The sequence below is a fragment of the Seriola aureovittata genome, chromosome 11 (genome assembly GCF_021018895.1).
Source record: "Seriola aureovittata isolate HTS-2021-v1 ecotype China chromosome 11, ASM2101889v1, whole genome shotgun sequence".
NCBI lineage: Eukaryota > Metazoa > Chordata > Actinopteri > Carangiformes > Carangidae > Seriola > Seriola aureovittata.
This window is the reverse complement of record NC_079374.1, coordinates 17782275-17800503: the sequence shown is the minus strand read 5'-3', so window position 1 is coordinate 17800503 and position 18229 is coordinate 17782275. Positions and strand designations below refer to the sequence as shown.

The following is an 18229-nucleotide window of genomic DNA, read 5'->3' as shown; positions in this document are numbered from 1 at the left end:
AGGTATTTAGTTTGTACATTTGCTTTAAAACTAACATTCTGCAAAAATTAGACAAACTGTGAGGGGATTCAAACATATATCATTTTCATGGAGCAAAATATGCTACAACTTTAGGAAACTGCAGTTAAATAATATTAATTTACTGTATTAATACATATCACCCCCCTTCTTTGCATAATGGTACGGCGCAACTTAATTTTCCCAGTCGCTTCCATGGTATGTTGCGGACTGTCAGAAAAAATTGTAAATCCAAAATCATTAAAACTATGCAGTTACTCCTGATGATGATGCTGTCAAACTTGAGTTTTGACCTTAAAAACAAGAATTATGAGACTCTTTTGAAAAGTACTTTATTTTGTCTGCTCGGTTAGTTTTGAAAGAAAGAAATCCAAAGCTAACTCAGGTTTTAGGATAAAACATTAATTTTACCAGGCTAGTTACTGTCTTTACATCATTCTGTGTACGATAAACAATTGTAACTTTTCACTCATTTAATTAAGCTTCCATGGACTTCCATTTGTTGTGTATCTGTTTACTGTATACAGTCTATGCCGTTGACCAACAAGATTACCATGGTTTGTCTTGTTAAAACAGATTATCAACGTGTTCTATTACAAATCAAAATCAGTTTGTTATTTAATACTGGTCCTAAGTATATTTCCAAATCATTCTTACGCCATCATGGCTAAATCGACTTTAAATAAACCCACACTTTTCTCCAAAAATCTGTACTTTTACTACATGGTCCATTTTTCGAGTTATTGAAAGTTCGAGTTTACGAGGAGCACGGGAACGCCACATGAATTTTGCAGTGGTGAGCGGTTTGCTCAGTTGTTTCAGCGACGTGCGACCCCTATCTGCCGGAGCCCGACACAGATCTTCCCCATGGAGAAGAGGAGGAGGCCGGAGAAGAAGATGCTGTCATCCGTTGTCACCGACCCCAGTGAATGACAGCAGCATGAACATGGAGTCATTTTGAAACGTCCTTGTGCGACTTGATTATCGTTGCGCGGTGTTTGGGCCGTCCAAGGATGATGATGGCGTCCCAGTGCACGGAGCAAGCCGTGCAGGAGTTCCTGATGGAGAGAGGAGGGAGGGTCCAACAGATGGAGTTGATCGATCATTTCCTATCAGGTCTGGGGGAAAATGACCAGTCGAAGGGAGAGGTGGATCTCGACGTGCTGAAACGCATCGTGGACAACGTGGGTTTCGTGAAGGTGGAAAACGGTGTGAAATTTGTGTGTTTGAATACTGAAGGCAGCGCGGGGTCGGTGATGCGTGCGGACGCGGACGGCTACGATCAAGCAGAGTGCAACGGCAATATCCAGGAGACACTGGACAACAGTGTCAACGGCAACCCTGACAACGGACACCAAACAGGTGAGGGAGATGCACCATTTGTGTTCATTTTATCCGATATTATCCTTTGTTTTGTCCGTGATTTTTTTGTTTGTATTCCGCTAAATTGATTACAGCTCGTCTTTACACATTTAACCAAGGTTATATTTATATTTTTGTTACTGTATGTCTAGTTATTTACTAATTTGGTGAGGTTGTACTGTCTCCTCACCAGATGATGAACAATATCAAGTACCAAGGTTGGGCCATTGTTCTGTATATGTTTAGACTAAAGCTGCCAAACTCCTATCATTATGCCCTCTAATTGTGGCCTCTTTAATGTCAAAGATGCGGTAAAACATAACAATTCATGATAACAATAATGACCAGAGATGATTAAGATCATTAACAAGATTTTACTTTACCTGTGCAAGATATAATGGAGTTTGAGTTCATATTATGCAACAACCTGTTCAATTCTACATGTACATGTAATCAACAACCACATCTTACAGTATCAGAGCTGAGTGACAATGACAAAAACATGTTCAATGGTTTCACAGGAGTACCCAGCCAACCTTGTGCAGACCTGGACAATGACAAGCAGTCAAATGGCAATGGGCAACCTGCAACCCCCTCCCAGAATAAGGCCAACACAGGGACACCTACTTCTGGTGGAGAGGTGAAGCTGAGGGACAGGAGGAGGCGAGAGTCAGCCCCAGTTATTGGGATGCAAGATGTGGACCAGGCTCACCCTGGTTGGCAGGTGAGAGGGGCACGTAGAGTGTCCAAAGGTTCCCAGCGTGCCATGCTGACCAGCTGCCTATCTGAAGACAGCGCCTTGGAAGGGCTGGACCCTGTTGGAGATATCAACACGCCCAAGGGAAGTCGCAGGAACTTCATAGAGCTGATGATGAGTAGTTCTCCTCAGGTAGGATACCACGTTCCTCTAGCATGACAAAAGCTTCTAAGTAGATTATTATTGTTAAGTCACAATTTATTTGTATGTCAACTTTACAAAGCTCTCTACAGGGCATAGCAGTTAGAACAAGTAACAGTCTAAGCTTGTAAAAACATCTGTTTATCGGCTTCAACCTCTAAAAACTGACTGATTCAGATGTAACAGAAAAATGCTGCAGCACTGCTTTGATTGTTTCAAACTTTGAACCATGTTATACTTTTGGCAACACCTAAAGCTGTGATGTCATGGCAGGTGTTTCACCTCTGGGTGTGCACCAAAAACCTGAATGGCACACAGCTGTTCATAGATGAAACTGAGCAGGTTCCTCTGCCTTTGCTACTGTGGCAGCATGGCCCAAACACAGAACTTTGAAAGCTGATAGAAAATAAATCACCAATTGGGGTGTGATCACAAATGCAATATGCATGACAAGTAATTCCACAGCAACAGTTATCTATCTTATGTAACTGGGTGATTTGACTCAGTGATGTAACACAGTTTGCCGTAACTCTGGAGCAGGTTGACCTATAAGCTTCTTTTGATGATCATCAGAAGGCAACAACCGACAAAACTGACTATGTGATTTGTTGATTCTCAAAGATGTCTTTATACAATTTACTCCAGTTAAATGCTTTACTGTGATGAACAATAGTGGTCAGTGCCCTGATATCAGGCCTACTTTTGTTTATCTTGTCTTTTGAAACTGTTATTTATGGTGCAACTAAGAACCCGTGAAGAGCATGATAAAGAGCTACTGTATTATCTGGTGAAATACAAAACCATTGATGTAAAGTGTACTCCTCTTTCTCTCCCATGTTCTTCCTTTTGCAGGTCCGGAGGTCTCTGATCAATCGTGGCTCACGCCTCCGGGACTCAGTTAGGAGTGATGGCGATTCGGCATCACTTCTCTCATCAGCCACTGATGAAGACTGTGCCTCAGTGACCCTGGACCCACTAGAGCACGAGTGGATGCTGTGCGCCTCAGATGGCCTATGGGAAAGCCTGCAGCCCCTGCTATCTGTCGAACCCAGCCTAGTGGCCAAGAGAGACTTTGTGACCGGCTTTACCTGCCTCCACTGGGCGGCCAAGCAGGGCAAAGCTGAGCTGCTCTCCCAGCTGCTGGCCTTTGCCAAAGAGAATGCTATACCTGTGAATGTAAACGTGAGATCAAGTGCTGGATACACACCGCTACACCTGGCAGCCATGCATGGACACACACAGGTGGGTTGCTTCGATGCTGCTGGTGGTGATGGTGGGGTGTAATGTGTTACATATGCTCAGTGATGCAGCAGATAACACACTCACTCTGTCTGCTCCAGCTAGAATCATTGGAGGGTCTTCTTCAAAACATGGGAGATGATCCATGGAAAGAAAGAACTAACTTAATTTATATCACCTGTTGTTTCTTTTTTTTTCACTTTTTTCACTTGCTATTAACTTAATCCCAAACACAGCCCATTGTAAATAGGTCTAATAATGAAGGTAGCAATCTGACAACATAAAAGTCTTCCCTACGCTAAGACATGGGGATGTCTTGGGATGCATCGTGTCTCTCTCTGAATTTTCCTCGTATGTGATTGACAGGTGGTTCGTGTATTGCTGTCAGACTGGGAGGCAGACCCCGAGGCTCGAGACTACAGCGGGAGGCGAGCCTTCCAGTACCTTTCCCCACCACTGGCCGCTGACCTGCAGGAGGAAGGAGTGGTCACCTCACCGTGTGCCGAGTCAGACAGCGAAAACACTAATGGCAGCAGTGGCGGAGGAGGACGTGGCTGGAGGTTTCCTAGAGTCCTCCAGGGCAATCTGAATCCATTGCGGCTGCTGAATCCACCAGCTGAAGCAGCAGAGGAGGCAGTCGGGACTGGGAAGACCAAAGGGGGAATGCAGAGGAAGTCGTCTCTGAGCCGGCTGAACGCCCGGCTTCACAGAGGGCGCCACCGAGCCCAGATCATCCACAGCGCCTCCTTTCGAGACACGGGGGAGGTGGGAAGAGGAGAAGAGCTCCCCAGCAGTCCTCTCCGAACCCGACCGCTGTCCAACCTGTTTGGATGAATTTACATCCGTGTGAACCAGCGACATAGATATTTAAACCAGTTTGACATGTTTTACAGGATAAAGTTTACTCACCTTCATAAGCTGACAGGTCAGACATTTTTGTGACCAAAATGAATAGTACACATCCTAATATATAGTATCAAGCTGTTTTTAAAGTTTTATTATTATAGAATTTTCAATAAATAACCACAAATATGTTTTTATAAAAATATTATAACTTATTTTTGTTCCTTTTGCAGTTGTTAAGCTTATGTTGACTACTAACTGGAGGACACTGTTCATGTAGATTTTTTATTTTATTTCATTTTTTTGCTGCGACAGTTCATTGATTGAAATCTGATCTACTGCTCTTTGAATTCATTTTGAACTTGATTTTTGTGTTAATGGGTTTTTTCTATATTTTTTAGGCTCTGTAGGTAGCAGTTAGCAAGTATCACACCAGTTTTTTTTAGTTTAAGACCTTACACTAGAGCAATGTTCACACAAATGCAAAAGCAACAGGAAGGATTGTATTTGGTTTTCACTTTAGTTTTCACTCACAGTGGCAAGGGATTCAAAATAGCACTTGGTTTCATTCAACACAATCATGTTTTTGCAGAGTAAATTAATATATTTCTAGAACTTATTTTCTATATTTCAACCTCCTGTGATTGGTTGGTGCTGAATTTTTTTAGTATATTTCTGTAATGTGAATGAGTCCTTTTTTTTATTTTCAAGTAGCAGATTTTCTTATTCAAAGTGCTGTAACCACTGAATTCTTGTCTGTTTAAACAACCATGTACAGTCATCATGTTTGCACTTGTCACTTTGACGATGGTTGATGATAAAGGGAGGAAACCACGACAGCTGTTTTTGGTCCCAGTTCACATTTACATATTAATATTGTATACACAATTTAAGTGGGCAACCAAATTGTTACAAATCTAGATGTATGTATGTAATCTACTGCATATATAAAAGTATAAATGAGACAATTAAATTTTTCTATAACTTTTCACCTATGTTGATCAATAGTTGTCAAGAGTTAGCTGGTTACACTGATGAATATTTCCAAGCTACCATGGCTTTACCTGGATCCAATTAGCTATATAAGGACTGATCACTATCACTGTTTCAAAGGGTGGAAGCACAGGGAAAGCTGACAATGTTTATATACCTTTTTCTACTGACCATAATGTACCTCAGATCCACGGAGTCTTGTTTACTTATTGTTACATTTCTTCTTTGTGGGGGAGTTTAAGTGGTATGAGTCTCTGAAGGTCAGTTGCTGTGTTTCACAGTGTTTTCAGATATTTAATTCTATATATTTGACTAATTTCATTCCAAAAATTATTCTGAATAATGGTACAGATTCACCATTTCATGCAGGATTTACAGTTTAATAATTCCCAGACAATAGATACATAATGTAAATGAGAATTGGTCCAGGTCTAGACAACCATTGACGTTGACACCCAACATGGCACTGATCAGTTTTACAGTAAATATGCAATCAAACAAACTGCATCATATGATATTGAATATAAGGTCTATACTGTCCATGTGTAGATCTAACTTTGCATGTACACAATCACTTGCTCTTTAACTATGTCTGTTTCATCTGTGAATATTGAAGAGTCTAGACCAGAATATGCTGTATGTAGCTGAGGAGCACATGACTTTTTGACTGTTTTCCCAAATATGTGAACCTTACTTACTCAATGACACATCCTAGATTTCATGAATGTTCCCTTTTGTAACATTTGTACTCAAATCATAGGGCTTCATGTAATTGTGTGGTTGATGCATTTTGATGTAGAAATTTATTATACAGATGTACTTTGACATCACTTTTTCATCTGCATGAATATGGGAAATGTAAATACTGTGCACTGTTAATTTTTAAGTCTATAAGACATTGTGTCTGTCTTCTTTGTGAAATACTGTGAAGTTGTTATGTGGTGTGAAAACACTGTTGTCACTGCCATTTTTCTCTTCATTCTCATCCCTGGATATGATAAAGCAATAATTATTTGGATAAAACTAGAGTCAGTAGTCTCTTCAGTTCAAATGTTCAAGCCAGTGCTCAGTTAGTAGACATAAGTTTTTTGGGGGGGAGGGGAGGGGGGTGATATTCACTATTTATAAATGATCATTTTAATGTCAGAATAGCAAATCAAACATCATGAATTCTGGTGTGGCATCCAACCAGAATGCACTAACGCCCCAAATGAAGCACGCTATTTCATCTGTCATTCCTGCTGACACCAAGGGATTGTCCTTGTCTGGTGGTGCTGAATAATTGATGATCTGATGACCCTCTGTGCCAGCTTTAATCCAGCATTTACAGCATGTCCACTGCTTCGTGTCCGCAAGCTGCCTGTGTAACACTGGACCTGATATATTCACAGCCAGTCCTCATACTGCACCTGTTGTGTTGTGTGTGTGTGTGTGTGTATGTGTATGTGTGTGTGTGTGTGTGTGTGTGTGTGTGTTTGTGTGTGTGTCTGTGTATGTGCACTTCTATTGTTAAAAGGACAAACATCCTTTAAAGATTGTGTGATTGAGTCTACACTGGTCTGGTTTGGGTCAAAGTGTTAGGGTTAGGATATAAAATGTAACATGCAATGCAAGTTCAGAACAATTTCAAGTGCAGACATCAGTTTTTCCAAGTTTTATTTGTATATTGCTCATGATAAGAGGTGACATAGGACAAGTAGTTTTGATTATTTTCTTTTTCTATTAGCCATGTAGTTTAGCATGTTATCCAGTCACTGGGATAAGAATTATCAATGCAAAAAGCAGATAATATTCATTTGATATTCATAAGGCATGTGTGTAAGAGGGATATAGTACATTTCCAGCCAATGTGCTCAGCCCCTGTGACGGGATAGATAACTACAACTCTGACAATCCTCTTGTGGCACTGATGTTCTTCTAGCTTCATGTCTGGGCCTGTTCTGTATTTCATGTTTACCAGATCAAAACAACCATTTTAAAGCAGGATTACATGTAAACGGTCATTACATACCACGAATGTGTTGCTTGTGTAAATGTAAATGCTGTAGAGTCAGAGTCTGCTCTTTTGATGTTCTCTGATCTCTCTTATTTGCCCTCCTCTACAAGGCAAATAAAGATTTATAGAGGTCACTGAAGGGATGATTTTTCCTCGGCCTGTGGATTCCAGAGTTGCCTTAGGCAGCCTATCTGTTAGATGACTGCTGATCTGGACAGAGTAGAGAGGCTCTCTGACTGCAGCTACTGACCTACATACACAGCGAAGGGGCTAATGCCTATTATGTAAATTCCTCTGCCATCTTTTCAGAGAAACTGTGCCAACTTTTTTGCCTGAAGCCTCCACTGTTGCACTAATCCATGTCCAGTCTATCCGTATCTCTCCCTCTCACCCCAAATAGTTACCACAGTGATGATGACACTCATACAAAGCCTAACTTGTGACTGACTGTGCCAAATAGGCATCAAGTTTTCAAATGTGCACTGCTGGACGTTCTTTTGTCTTGTAACGTACAGGGCCTATAGAAAATATTTCACGCTGAAAGAGGTTTACATGTTTTATTGTTTTACAACATTAAATTAAAGGCTTTTTTGATGCCAATCATCATAAGGTACCATTTAATTCCAACGTGATCTCAACAAAGTAATATGAATTTGTTATTAATATTAAATACTTAATATTTGTTTGCAGGTAGAGACGTATATAAAATGAAATCCCTTGACTACACACAGATGATTTCCATATAACTAATTATGTGACTGTCAAATTAACTACCTGCTCCACTTATGATTTTGGTGTGTCATATCAGAGGGGATGAATTCTTATGAAAATGTGTGGTTTTTATTTCGAATGAATGTGGTTGATTTTGTAGAAATCTTTATCAGAAAGCCACATCAACCCATGATCCATTCTTCTTAACTATAGGTTCTTGTACACTTTGTTCCACACGGTGTCACTGTTCCGAAATAACGTGACCACAGTGCTGCTGTTTTTAAGGTCAAAGTTCACAGCATGCGGAAGTGGCATGTTGTTGGTGTTTTTCAATTATTTTCCGGCACGGTTTTGCTCTCTGTAAATCAATAAAAAAAAGGTGTGTTGATTTTTATGTAGCAGGAGGCTAACTTCTGTTAGGTAAGTGTTGATTAAATATTTTGTAATGCCTGACGTTTGTATAACAGCATGTAAAAGTAGTCGGACGTTGTTTGGAAGCTGAACCGATAGTTACACAGCACGTCAAGCTAACTAGCCCGCAACTAGCTGGAAATAACCCTTACGTTAGCTGTTGTTAGTAACCAAAGCACCCCGCACGTTGTGCTAACGTTTTGTCCAGTATAGTTTATGAATTGTTGACATTAGTTATTTGTTTCATTCAACAGTCCTTGAGTTTATCCCCCTTCAGGATCTAATACTAGCTAAAGTTTACAGCTATCGTTATGCTAGTAACGTTGCAACCAGAGATGGGTGGCGTTTCAGCGGGTCACCACAAACAACATAAAACCTTGATGGCAATGTTAGCAACTAGCTAACTTCGTTGAGTAAAGCTTGAGGGTTTAGTGAGACGAGGCACTAGTTAAAACTAGATGTCGGAAACAAATCTATTGATAGACAGGCGAAAGTGTATATACGGCTTTCTGAATTAGGTGTGTGTCGAGCATAAAATGCCACCCCTTTTTTGTGATTTCTTTTTTAATGTTTTTAATTCATATCGTAGCATTGTGTGTTTGCAACAATGCTGCGACTTGATATTTCATATTGTTGAATTTGGCATGAAGATGTCTCCACATGATAGCGCAGCATGTTGACAATTTGAATCATAACCTTGAATTTGTAAACCACAGTTTCTGCTTTCATTTCAAATACACGGGAAGGTGTAAAAGCACAAAAATTGTCCACTAATTCAGGGTTATTTCTATAACAGAAAACATATGCTAACGGTCCTTACTCTTTCTCCAAACTTATTGCAGCTTCCTCATCAATCTGCAACAATGACCACCATCGTCCATGATACTACAGAGGCAGTGTGCCTCTCCACTGAGTACAACCTGTACCTCAAGCCCATTGCCAAAATGACCGTCAGCGTGGCTTTGCCCCAGCTCAAGCTCCCAGGCAAGAGCATCTCGAACTGGGAGGTAATGGAGAGGGTAAAGGCCATGGTAGCTCCAGAGCAGTTTTCAGCGCTGAGAATCTCCAAGAGCACCATGGACTTCATCCGCTTTGAGGGAGAGGTGGAAAACAAGACGGTGGTCAAGAGCCTGCTGAGCCGTCTGGATGGGAAGAGCATCAAACTCAGTGGATTTACTGATGTACTGAAGGTAAGGCTGACAGTATAGTGGACCGCAGACCCCTTGGTGAAACTTTTCAGGTTATTTTGCTGATTGCAGCATCTGCAATTGGTACTTTCTTGGTTATTTTGAAGGTTGTAGTTTGCGCTGCAGTTGAGTTGCACTGTGTTAAACTGACAGATGTTCCTAATATTTTGACCATCCCATTTATATCAACAAGAGACTAAATATTAAAAACACATCTCAGTATAATGCAATACAATTAAACAGCACCGCAAAGTACAGCCTCCATAATGGCCATAATGACCATATTTATTTAAACCATGGTTTATTGCAGGGCTGTTTGTATTAGACTGCATTACTTTTAGCTAGGTTTGCCTAACAAACTGGAAAGTGAGTGAGTGTACAGCAGTGCTTCTCTCCTTTTCCTTTCTCAGGTCCGCGCAGTAGAGAATAAGGTCGACTTCCCTACACGTCATGACTGGGACTCATTTTTCCGCGACGCCAAGGACATGAATGAGACACTGCCAGGAGAGAGACCTGACACTATCCATCTGGAGGGACTTCCTTGCCGATGGTTCAGCCAGAAGGACAGCCAGTACCCGGACCGGCCCTCTGAAGAGGTCCTCATTGCTGTTTTCCAGGCCTTTGGCAAGGTGGTACATGTTTCTGTTTCTGCATTTCATACTAGGCAGTAAGGCACAACTATCAATGCGCCCTCCACTGCAGACATAACACACCACATGGGACATTACTGAACTACTTTTGATTTTTTTGGCCTGCTAATTTAGCATAGACAAGACTGGTTTTACAGTATCTCTATATACATTATCTAATTACTATAGGTTTTTGGAAAACTGATCCTTACTTTAGGTGAAATAATGAAGGTGTGAAATCACTGTAGCTGTAATCCCCCCTCAAACTGGCCAATTCTGCATGTATTGAGTTTTGTAATAAGTAGAAGTTAATAAAGTTTTTTTCACTCAATCAATTAAATTCAAAGACATTGCTATGATTGTTTTCATTATATTTAAGTGATTTGACACTTAAACACTTATTTAAACATCGTAGTTAAATATTGTAAGAAATGTCCAAAATCACCAAAAAGATGACGTTATTTAATTTTTGTCAATATGCCACTGTTTTAATTGTAGGTGCGAAATGTTGACATCCCCATGTTGGACCCATACAGAGAGGAAATGCTGGACAAAAACTTCAGTACATTCAGCTTTGGAGGCCATCTGAACTTTGAGGCTTATGTCCAGTACCAGGAATATTGTGGCTTCACCAAGGCCATGGACACTATGCGCAGCATGAAGCTGATGTTCAAAGGAGACGATGGAAAGGCAGTGGCTTGCAACATCAAGGTACCGCAGGCTGCTGTAGTCTTATAGTGCTACACTGTGGCATGTTAATGTCAATGGGAAGAACACAGTGAAAGATATTTTGTTTCCCCATTATTCGACTGCACCTCCAAGAACTTTTGGGTTAAGTAAATTAATGTCCAATCTCCTAAAAGCTTCCCGTTTCTGAGCTTTAGACGTTCAGTCCTAAAGATAGAAATGGATCAACACAAACTTAGGGAGTGTTGAGAAAATTCCAGAGTTACTCGTTGTCATGGTGTATAGGGATGGGCACTTGAATAAAAGTTTTCCTTATTCGATCATCGGGAAAATTAATGATCAATTATCGATTCTTTATTTATATATACATTTTTGATATTAAAAAATGCCTATGGCAGAAAATAGACATACATACATACATACATACATACATACATACATACATACATACATACGTACATAAAGAAAGCGTCTTTTTCCTCAATGAAACCTTTGTGACAAGAAGAAATTATAGACCAACAACAATCTTCTTAAACAAGGCAGTTGAAGTTTAATTGTTTTACTATTAAACAGAACAAAAAAGACACACTACACAACACTACTTCGTTGATACCACCCCTAATGGTGTATAACGAGACTTCTTTTTTTGTTCGTGGGGCCACCAGTGACTTTCCACTGCTAAAATTTTGCAACTAGATTGTGTCGCTTGAGTCACATCGCAGCTTTAAGACCTTTTAGTGGAATGAGAATTGAATCTGCCTCGTCATGATTTCCAAGGTAATGAGGGTAGAGGAGAGTAAGGTCTCTTAATCCACAGAATAAAGCCTCAGTGTGAAAACTAAATTAGGGTTGAAGAAGCAAAGGAGGGTCTGTATAAAAGAAATGAGACACAAAATAAGATATTGTAAGTTGGTTCTGTTGTTAACTTACGTAAATACAAAAATAGAGGGCATCTAATATTTGTAGTAGCTCTTGCCAGAACATGAGGAGTTTTATCTTTCTTACGTATGACATAACCCAACCTGATCAGCAGGATCCTGACTGAGTCACTTTTACCCAAGGCACTGTGGTAATCATTACATTATCCAACTATATACTGTGGACTACAATGTTGTAATTCACATTTTCTACCATCTGTTCTTCACTGGAAGGAATGATCTGCCATGTCAGAATAGCCTTAAACCTTTTAGAGCAACCATTTGTTGGATTTACTGAATCTGACTTGATTTGTTTTACTCTCCACTGGGACAAGACTAATGAGACTGGTTTTATTCGACAGGCTCCACAATACAAAAAGATACAGCAGATTAATTAAAACTGCAATAAAAGTTACTAGATCTCCAAACTGTTATAGTATTTGAAAGAGAGACTCTTCTACAAAAACAAAGATGATCTTGCACTTTGTCCTAAGTACACCATAAAAATGTGTGCATTTTTGTGTTTTGTCCAGGTGACTTTTGACACGAGCAAGCACCTGAGTGAGTCAGCTCTGAAGAGGAGGAGCCTGGACAGGATGAAGTTGCAGGAGCTGGAGAGGCAGAGAGAGGAGCAGAAACGACGGGAGAAGGAAGAGGAAGAGCGTCGTAAGGAGGAGGAGAGGTATGATGGAAGACGAAAGAGCAAGGGAAAACTTGTTTATAATGAAAAAGAGCCCCCAGTGTGAAACAGGGTAGTGACCTCTAACACATACTGCATTCATATTTTATGGGAAAGACATAAAATTAAAATAGTTCGCGAAAATCATTCACCTTGGCCAGCAAATAGCAAATATTCCAAAATACAGTTTTACTCACACTTTGGCTGATAAATATGATTGAATAACTTAAATCTAAGCAACAAGAAACAACCAACAGTACAGTGTCATGAACAATATATCGGTTCATCATTTCGTGACTTCATCTCTGACAAAATAATCCAAAGGAAAAAATTGTAAGGATTTAGATTCTGGCCCAAAAATGCCAGAGCAAGGGTTAACGAAACATAACAAAACGTTTTCCTTCCCAGTTTTTACACAATGAAATTAAGATGTTGCTTTTTTTCCCCAGAAATTGGCAGTGTGTCTCACTGCAAAGTGCTTTGTTTTTTTCTTTGGTCGAGCGAAGGGCTCTTAAACTGAGCAATAATCAAGTATAGATAAAGATGAAAATCATGCTATAAATGAAAATAAATTAAGTGCAATTGTTAAATATGAGTGTAACTTTTTCTCATCTACTGTCAACTACCTTTCTGTAAGAAGATAGCAGCTTTGAATGAGGAGCATTAAGTGATTGTTTGGGAATTCATCATTAGTATGATGAAAGGAACAATTTTGTTTAGTAGATTGATTAATCATTATTGCTGGTGTTGAAATATTAACTCAGAACTGTACTCGGTACTGAGAAGAGAAATAATGCAGTACTATGTAGTACTATTTGACAAGAGTAAGAATAGAAAATGACTCATCCTACCAGCAGATATTCACAGATGCCAAACTAACCTTTTTCAGGAAGCAGAAGGAGCAGGAAGAGGAGGAGAAGGAGAGGAAGAAGGAAGAGAGGCTGCGGAAACGAGAGCAGAAGCTTCGGGAGAGAGAGCAAAGGAGGAACCTGAAGAGGGTGAGGCGACAGCAGGAGGAGGAGCAGAAGAAGCTGCAGATGAAGATTGCAATGGAGGAGAGGAGGCTACTGCTGGCTCAGCGCAACCTGGAATCTATACGGCTCATAGCTGAACTGCTGGCCAGGGCAAAGGTACAACATGCACACGAAGAAGAAATACACCTCCATTTGGTAATACACTTCTTATTTGATTCCAGTACTGTGGTTAATATTTGATACTTTAATACTCTTGCAAACTCTGTACTGAACTGGAAAGGCTGTTTTTTGAGAAGAGCTCTAAGTTAAGCTTTACTATTTCAAACGTCACAAGCCTCATTAATATTCAACACCAGAGAATACATGTAACAAAATACAGAAAGTACAACTTTATGTAGCATGTCTGTCATCACATACGGGCTGTTGATGTTGGGTTAATCTTTAAAGGAATGGTTTGACATTTTAGGAAATGTGGTTGTTAGATTTCTTGCCTAGAGTTACACAGCCTTTGCTTGCAGCACTGCTACTGCCAGCTGTATCTTTCTGCATTGAGTTTGCCTTTGATAATGGCCATCAATAATCAAATGTTATTATTAACCTTATTATTAACACGCACGCACACACACACACACACACACACACACACACACACACACACACACACACACACAGAGCACACTGGAAAAATACTGCCCTGCACCTGTTAAATTATTGACATCATATAATTATAGCCTACATTGGGTTTCTGCTATGGCCATATAGAGCACGTGGTCTCCACTGTCCAATATGACTATCAACAGACCCTCTCCTGTATCTCTATTTCTAGAGACACCAAAATTGTAGATGACGTATCGCAGCAGTGAGCTATGAGTCGCGTGTCTCATGCAGGCTGTTTGGCTGATCTAACCTGTTAACATGGGCATTCTTCAATTAACTTTCTGTTCAGAGAAAAAACTTGTTAATAAATGAGCTTTAGAGGTGCTGAAGGTGGTTTTGATATCTTGCTTGATATACAGCAGAAAATGAATTTGATGATGTTGTAATGTCGTGTCGTATTGACCGAGAGTAAGGTAGAATAGTGTTTTGTCCTGACAGACTTTAATTTCATAAACGATGGTGGTGGAGAAGTATTTCTTACCTACATTGTTGCCTTCTCCTCCACAGGCCCTGAAGCAGCAACAACAGGAGAAAGAGAGGGCTCAACGCGAGGAACAGGAAAGGCAGGAGCAGGCACGACAGAAGGAGGAATTAGCCCGGCTTCAGCAGCTGGAGGCGTGCCGACGCAAGCAGGAGGAGGAGCTTCGGAGGGTGGAGGTGGAGAAGGAGCGAGCGCTGGAACTCCAGCGCCGAGAGAAGGAGCTAAGGGAAAGACTGCTTTGCAACCTGTTGAAGAAGAGCAACGAAAGAACAACAAAATCTCCGGACACGCAGGACCAGGCTGGACCTGTAACGCCTGACGAGGCCTCTGTTCCTGGTGGCACTGATGTGATGTTGGGGGTTTTTGGCAGGATGAATGGCGTAAAGGCAGCTAAGAGCAAAGAGAAACATGTGTCCAAATCTAGTGCGCAGGGCCACGTTTCGGGGCAAAACAGAGCAACGGAGGTGAGGAGAGGAGGGGAGGACAGGAAGAAAGGCCGGGAGGGAAGGAGGGAAGAGGTGGTGAGGAGCAGACATAGCAGGGAGCAAGGGAGGGAGCAGGACCACTCCCACAGAGAGAGGAGTTCCCACAGCAGGGGGGTGGGGAGGCGCTCCCATAGCCACAGCAGGAGGAGAAGGAGCTCCAGCCGCCATAGGAGGAGCTCCAGTCGTCACAGGAGGAGCTACAGTCACCATGGCAGCAGGAGGCACAGCCATAGCAGCAGAAGCACCAGCTCGAGTAGAGACAGGAGCAGGAGCAGCAGTGGGAAGAGCTACAGCAGGGGGAGGAGTAATCGACATAGTCACCGCAGATACAGCAGAGGCAGCTCCAGGAGCAGCAATAAAAGTAGAGACAGGAGGAGTCACAGCCATAACAGTCGAAGATACAGGAGACACAGCAACAGTAGAGACAGGAGCCATTCCAGACAACGCTAAACTCATCAGTATAATCAGTTTGTTAATTCATATGTCAAGATATTTTTGGTCCCTTAATTGGCATGGCACTACATAGTAAAAAAAGAAATCTTAGCTATTAAAAAAACATATAAAAGTCAACTCAACTACAGAATCAACTGAAACAACAGTTGTTAGTTGCTTTTACCTTTATTTTTATTTTTTTGTTACATTTCATATTGTTGGATCAAAGCTGCTGACAATTCATTGTGTTCAAATATTCAGCATCTTTACACTTTGGCATAAAATGCCAAATTTACTATTCGGTTTCGTTAGAATGTCATTCTATGTGTGAAAGACACTGTATCGTTCATTATTCATTTGGAGGGAAAGACACTGAAACACAACTCTGAAAGTTAGAATAACAAGAACAAACATAATTGGATATTACAATTTGTATCAGTGATTAGTGATCACTGTATACACTAATCACTGATATTCATTATATCGGCAGTTGAGAACACAGATGAGCCTGTTGATTACTTTTATTTTCTCCAGTGTGTCATTGTGCATGAACAACAGTGAGCTATAGAAAGTGGCAGGTGCTGAGAACAAATTGCATTAGTCATTTTTGTTGTGGCACCAGCCTGTTCATCCACAGCTGCAGCCTGACTTCAGACAGTAAAACACAGCATCCTCTACTGACTTGTAATCGAATTAAAATTTCAATAACTTTTACATCAAGCCTCCAACAAGCACCTGAACTCCCCCTCATGGCTGCCATAGTTGTAGAAGACTTTTAAGTGGACTAATGGACTGTGAAGAATGGCTGCTGCTCCGGTACAAATGTGAAGTTTCCACACACTATAAGACTATAAGTGTTTGGGCTGACTGGTAGACATACTGGTCGTCGTCATGTGTTAGCTGCCTGAAATATTTCTTGGAATACTGCTTCAGTATTGGCTGTGTTGCTGTTAAGCAGCTCAGAAAAAAACACAACAATGGACAGCCTTTTTGATGTTCACATAGTTTCCGTTAAGAAAGGCTGATTTTTTTTTTTTTTTTTTAAGTGTTTTGAATTTTGGAATATTTGGAGGAATTGTTTTGTTGGAAATGAAAGAGTGAGGAGTTGCGTGAAGGCTGTGTCCGAAATCCCTCCCTGTTTACTCTATAGTGGACTAAATTTACTGTCTGCGATTTTGTGTGAGTGTCTACATGGTAAGTGTTTAAACGTGTCCACTATGTAGTGCCCATTATGTCAGAAGTAGGAAAGAAAGAGAGATTTCAGAGACAGCCTTAATGCTTCATAATGAAGATGGCATCATGACATACTGGACCTGACTCAGCAAGCAGTGCACTCCCTCTTTCCTTAGTCATATGTGACTCTTGAATACAGTGATGGATTTGAGACCACTTTAGTTTTTCAAGTTTGGAACAAAGTTTAATTATTGCTTTTGGGTTTTTAAATCAAACCAGCACAGTACCAGGTACAAATGGGATGCGAGGATGTAACTCCTGCTTTCATGCTCACATTGTATACTGGATACATTTCTTTAACCTTGCTAGTTACAGTACAAACTGTTCTTGATGCAGAATTTAAGCTTGGGAGACTTCGGTCTCAGTTTTGTTGACACTTCTACTTTGACATAGTTACTTGTCATAGCAAAGCCCATTTGTTCTGTATACTGTATGCTCATCAACTACTAGAGCATGCCTTGCACACATGGTTAAAATAAAAATCCAAGCTGGGAACTTTTAGAAAGAATTGTTTTATTTCAGTTAATGAAAATGTACTTTGCAATTTTGTCACTATAATAAGCTTTCAAAATATCCCCCCAAAAAAAGTTCAAGTATTAGGTTTCTGATTTCTTTCTGCCACCTAAATTTTCAACTTTAAAATTGTATTATGCTCCACTGTGATTAATTTTAACTCTGTGTCAAAAGTGATTATTGTCAGTGTTTTTAAATGCACTCCTGCATGATTTAATGCTGTTGGTACCACGATCTGAGCAACGTATGTCCATTTTTATCTCTCTATATATAAACTTATTTCCCCAAAGCCTTGATCAAGGTTACAACCTGCCCAACTCCAATCTTTATTCTGTCTGTACACCTCTGGTTTAATGAACTGTGTGGATGAATGATGAATAGTCAAATTGATGAGTGTCTATGTAATCCCATCAAGGCTTGTGACGCGACAGGCTGTATCATTAGATTTGAAACTACCATTAGTCTCTCAGCATAAGTGCAATCAGACCATATGGAGAGGAGAGGGGCAGCACATCTTTTACAGGACAGATTTCTTCAAAGGTTTGGCCGTCCCAAATTGTTGACCACGTTTTGAGGTCATGAAAACTCTGGTATGAGAATGAGTGAAAGTCTCCATCTGAGTGATAATGAACAAGGCAGCAGTGTATTGCCACAGAGTTGTTTCTTTGTCTAACTCAGACTGAACCCCTGCTCTAATCTGGGTTATCTGGCTGTAATCAGCTTAGCCCACTGCTACTCTCACTGGTTCTGCTGCTGCTGCTGGGTGGGCACTTTCTGTAGCTTTAGTCTGCTTTTGTCCTCACTGCCATTCAGACATACACCTGTTGACGGGTCTCAAGAGACAGACTTGAAGGGAAGTTCAGTTCACAGGTAGCAGAGCTCTG

The 18229-nt window shown here is 40.6% G+C and overlaps 2 protein-coding genes across 2 annotated transcripts; both read left to right on the top strand.

Moving 5' to 3' along the window:
* The first annotated feature begins 368 nt into the window (after nt 1–368).
* sowahca (sosondowah ankyrin repeat domain family Ca) lies at nt 369–6381 on the top strand. Its single transcript, XM_056389293.1, has 4 exons — nt 369–1380; nt 1902–2269; nt 3131–3520; nt 3884–6381. The coding sequence occupies exons 1-4, from the start codon at nt 1032–1034 to the stop codon at nt 4349–4351; spliced, it is 1575 nt and encodes a 524-aa protein (XP_056245268.1). The 5' UTR covers nt 369–1031; the 3' UTR covers nt 4352–6381.
* Nucleotides 6382–8347: 1966 nt separating this feature from the next.
* Nucleotides 8348–17340, top strand: akap17a (A kinase (PRKA) anchor protein 17A). The gene is made up of 7 exons (XM_056389750.1): nt 8348–8480; nt 9314–9661; nt 10069–10287; nt 10786–10998; nt 12425–12573; nt 13460–13700; nt 14709–17340. The coding sequence occupies exons 2-7, from the start codon at nt 9335–9337 to the stop codon at nt 15615–15617; spliced, it is 2058 nt and encodes a 685-aa protein (XP_056245725.1). The 5' UTR covers nt 8348–8480; nt 9314–9334; the 3' UTR covers nt 15618–17340.
* Nucleotides 17341–18229: the final 889 nt, after the last annotated feature.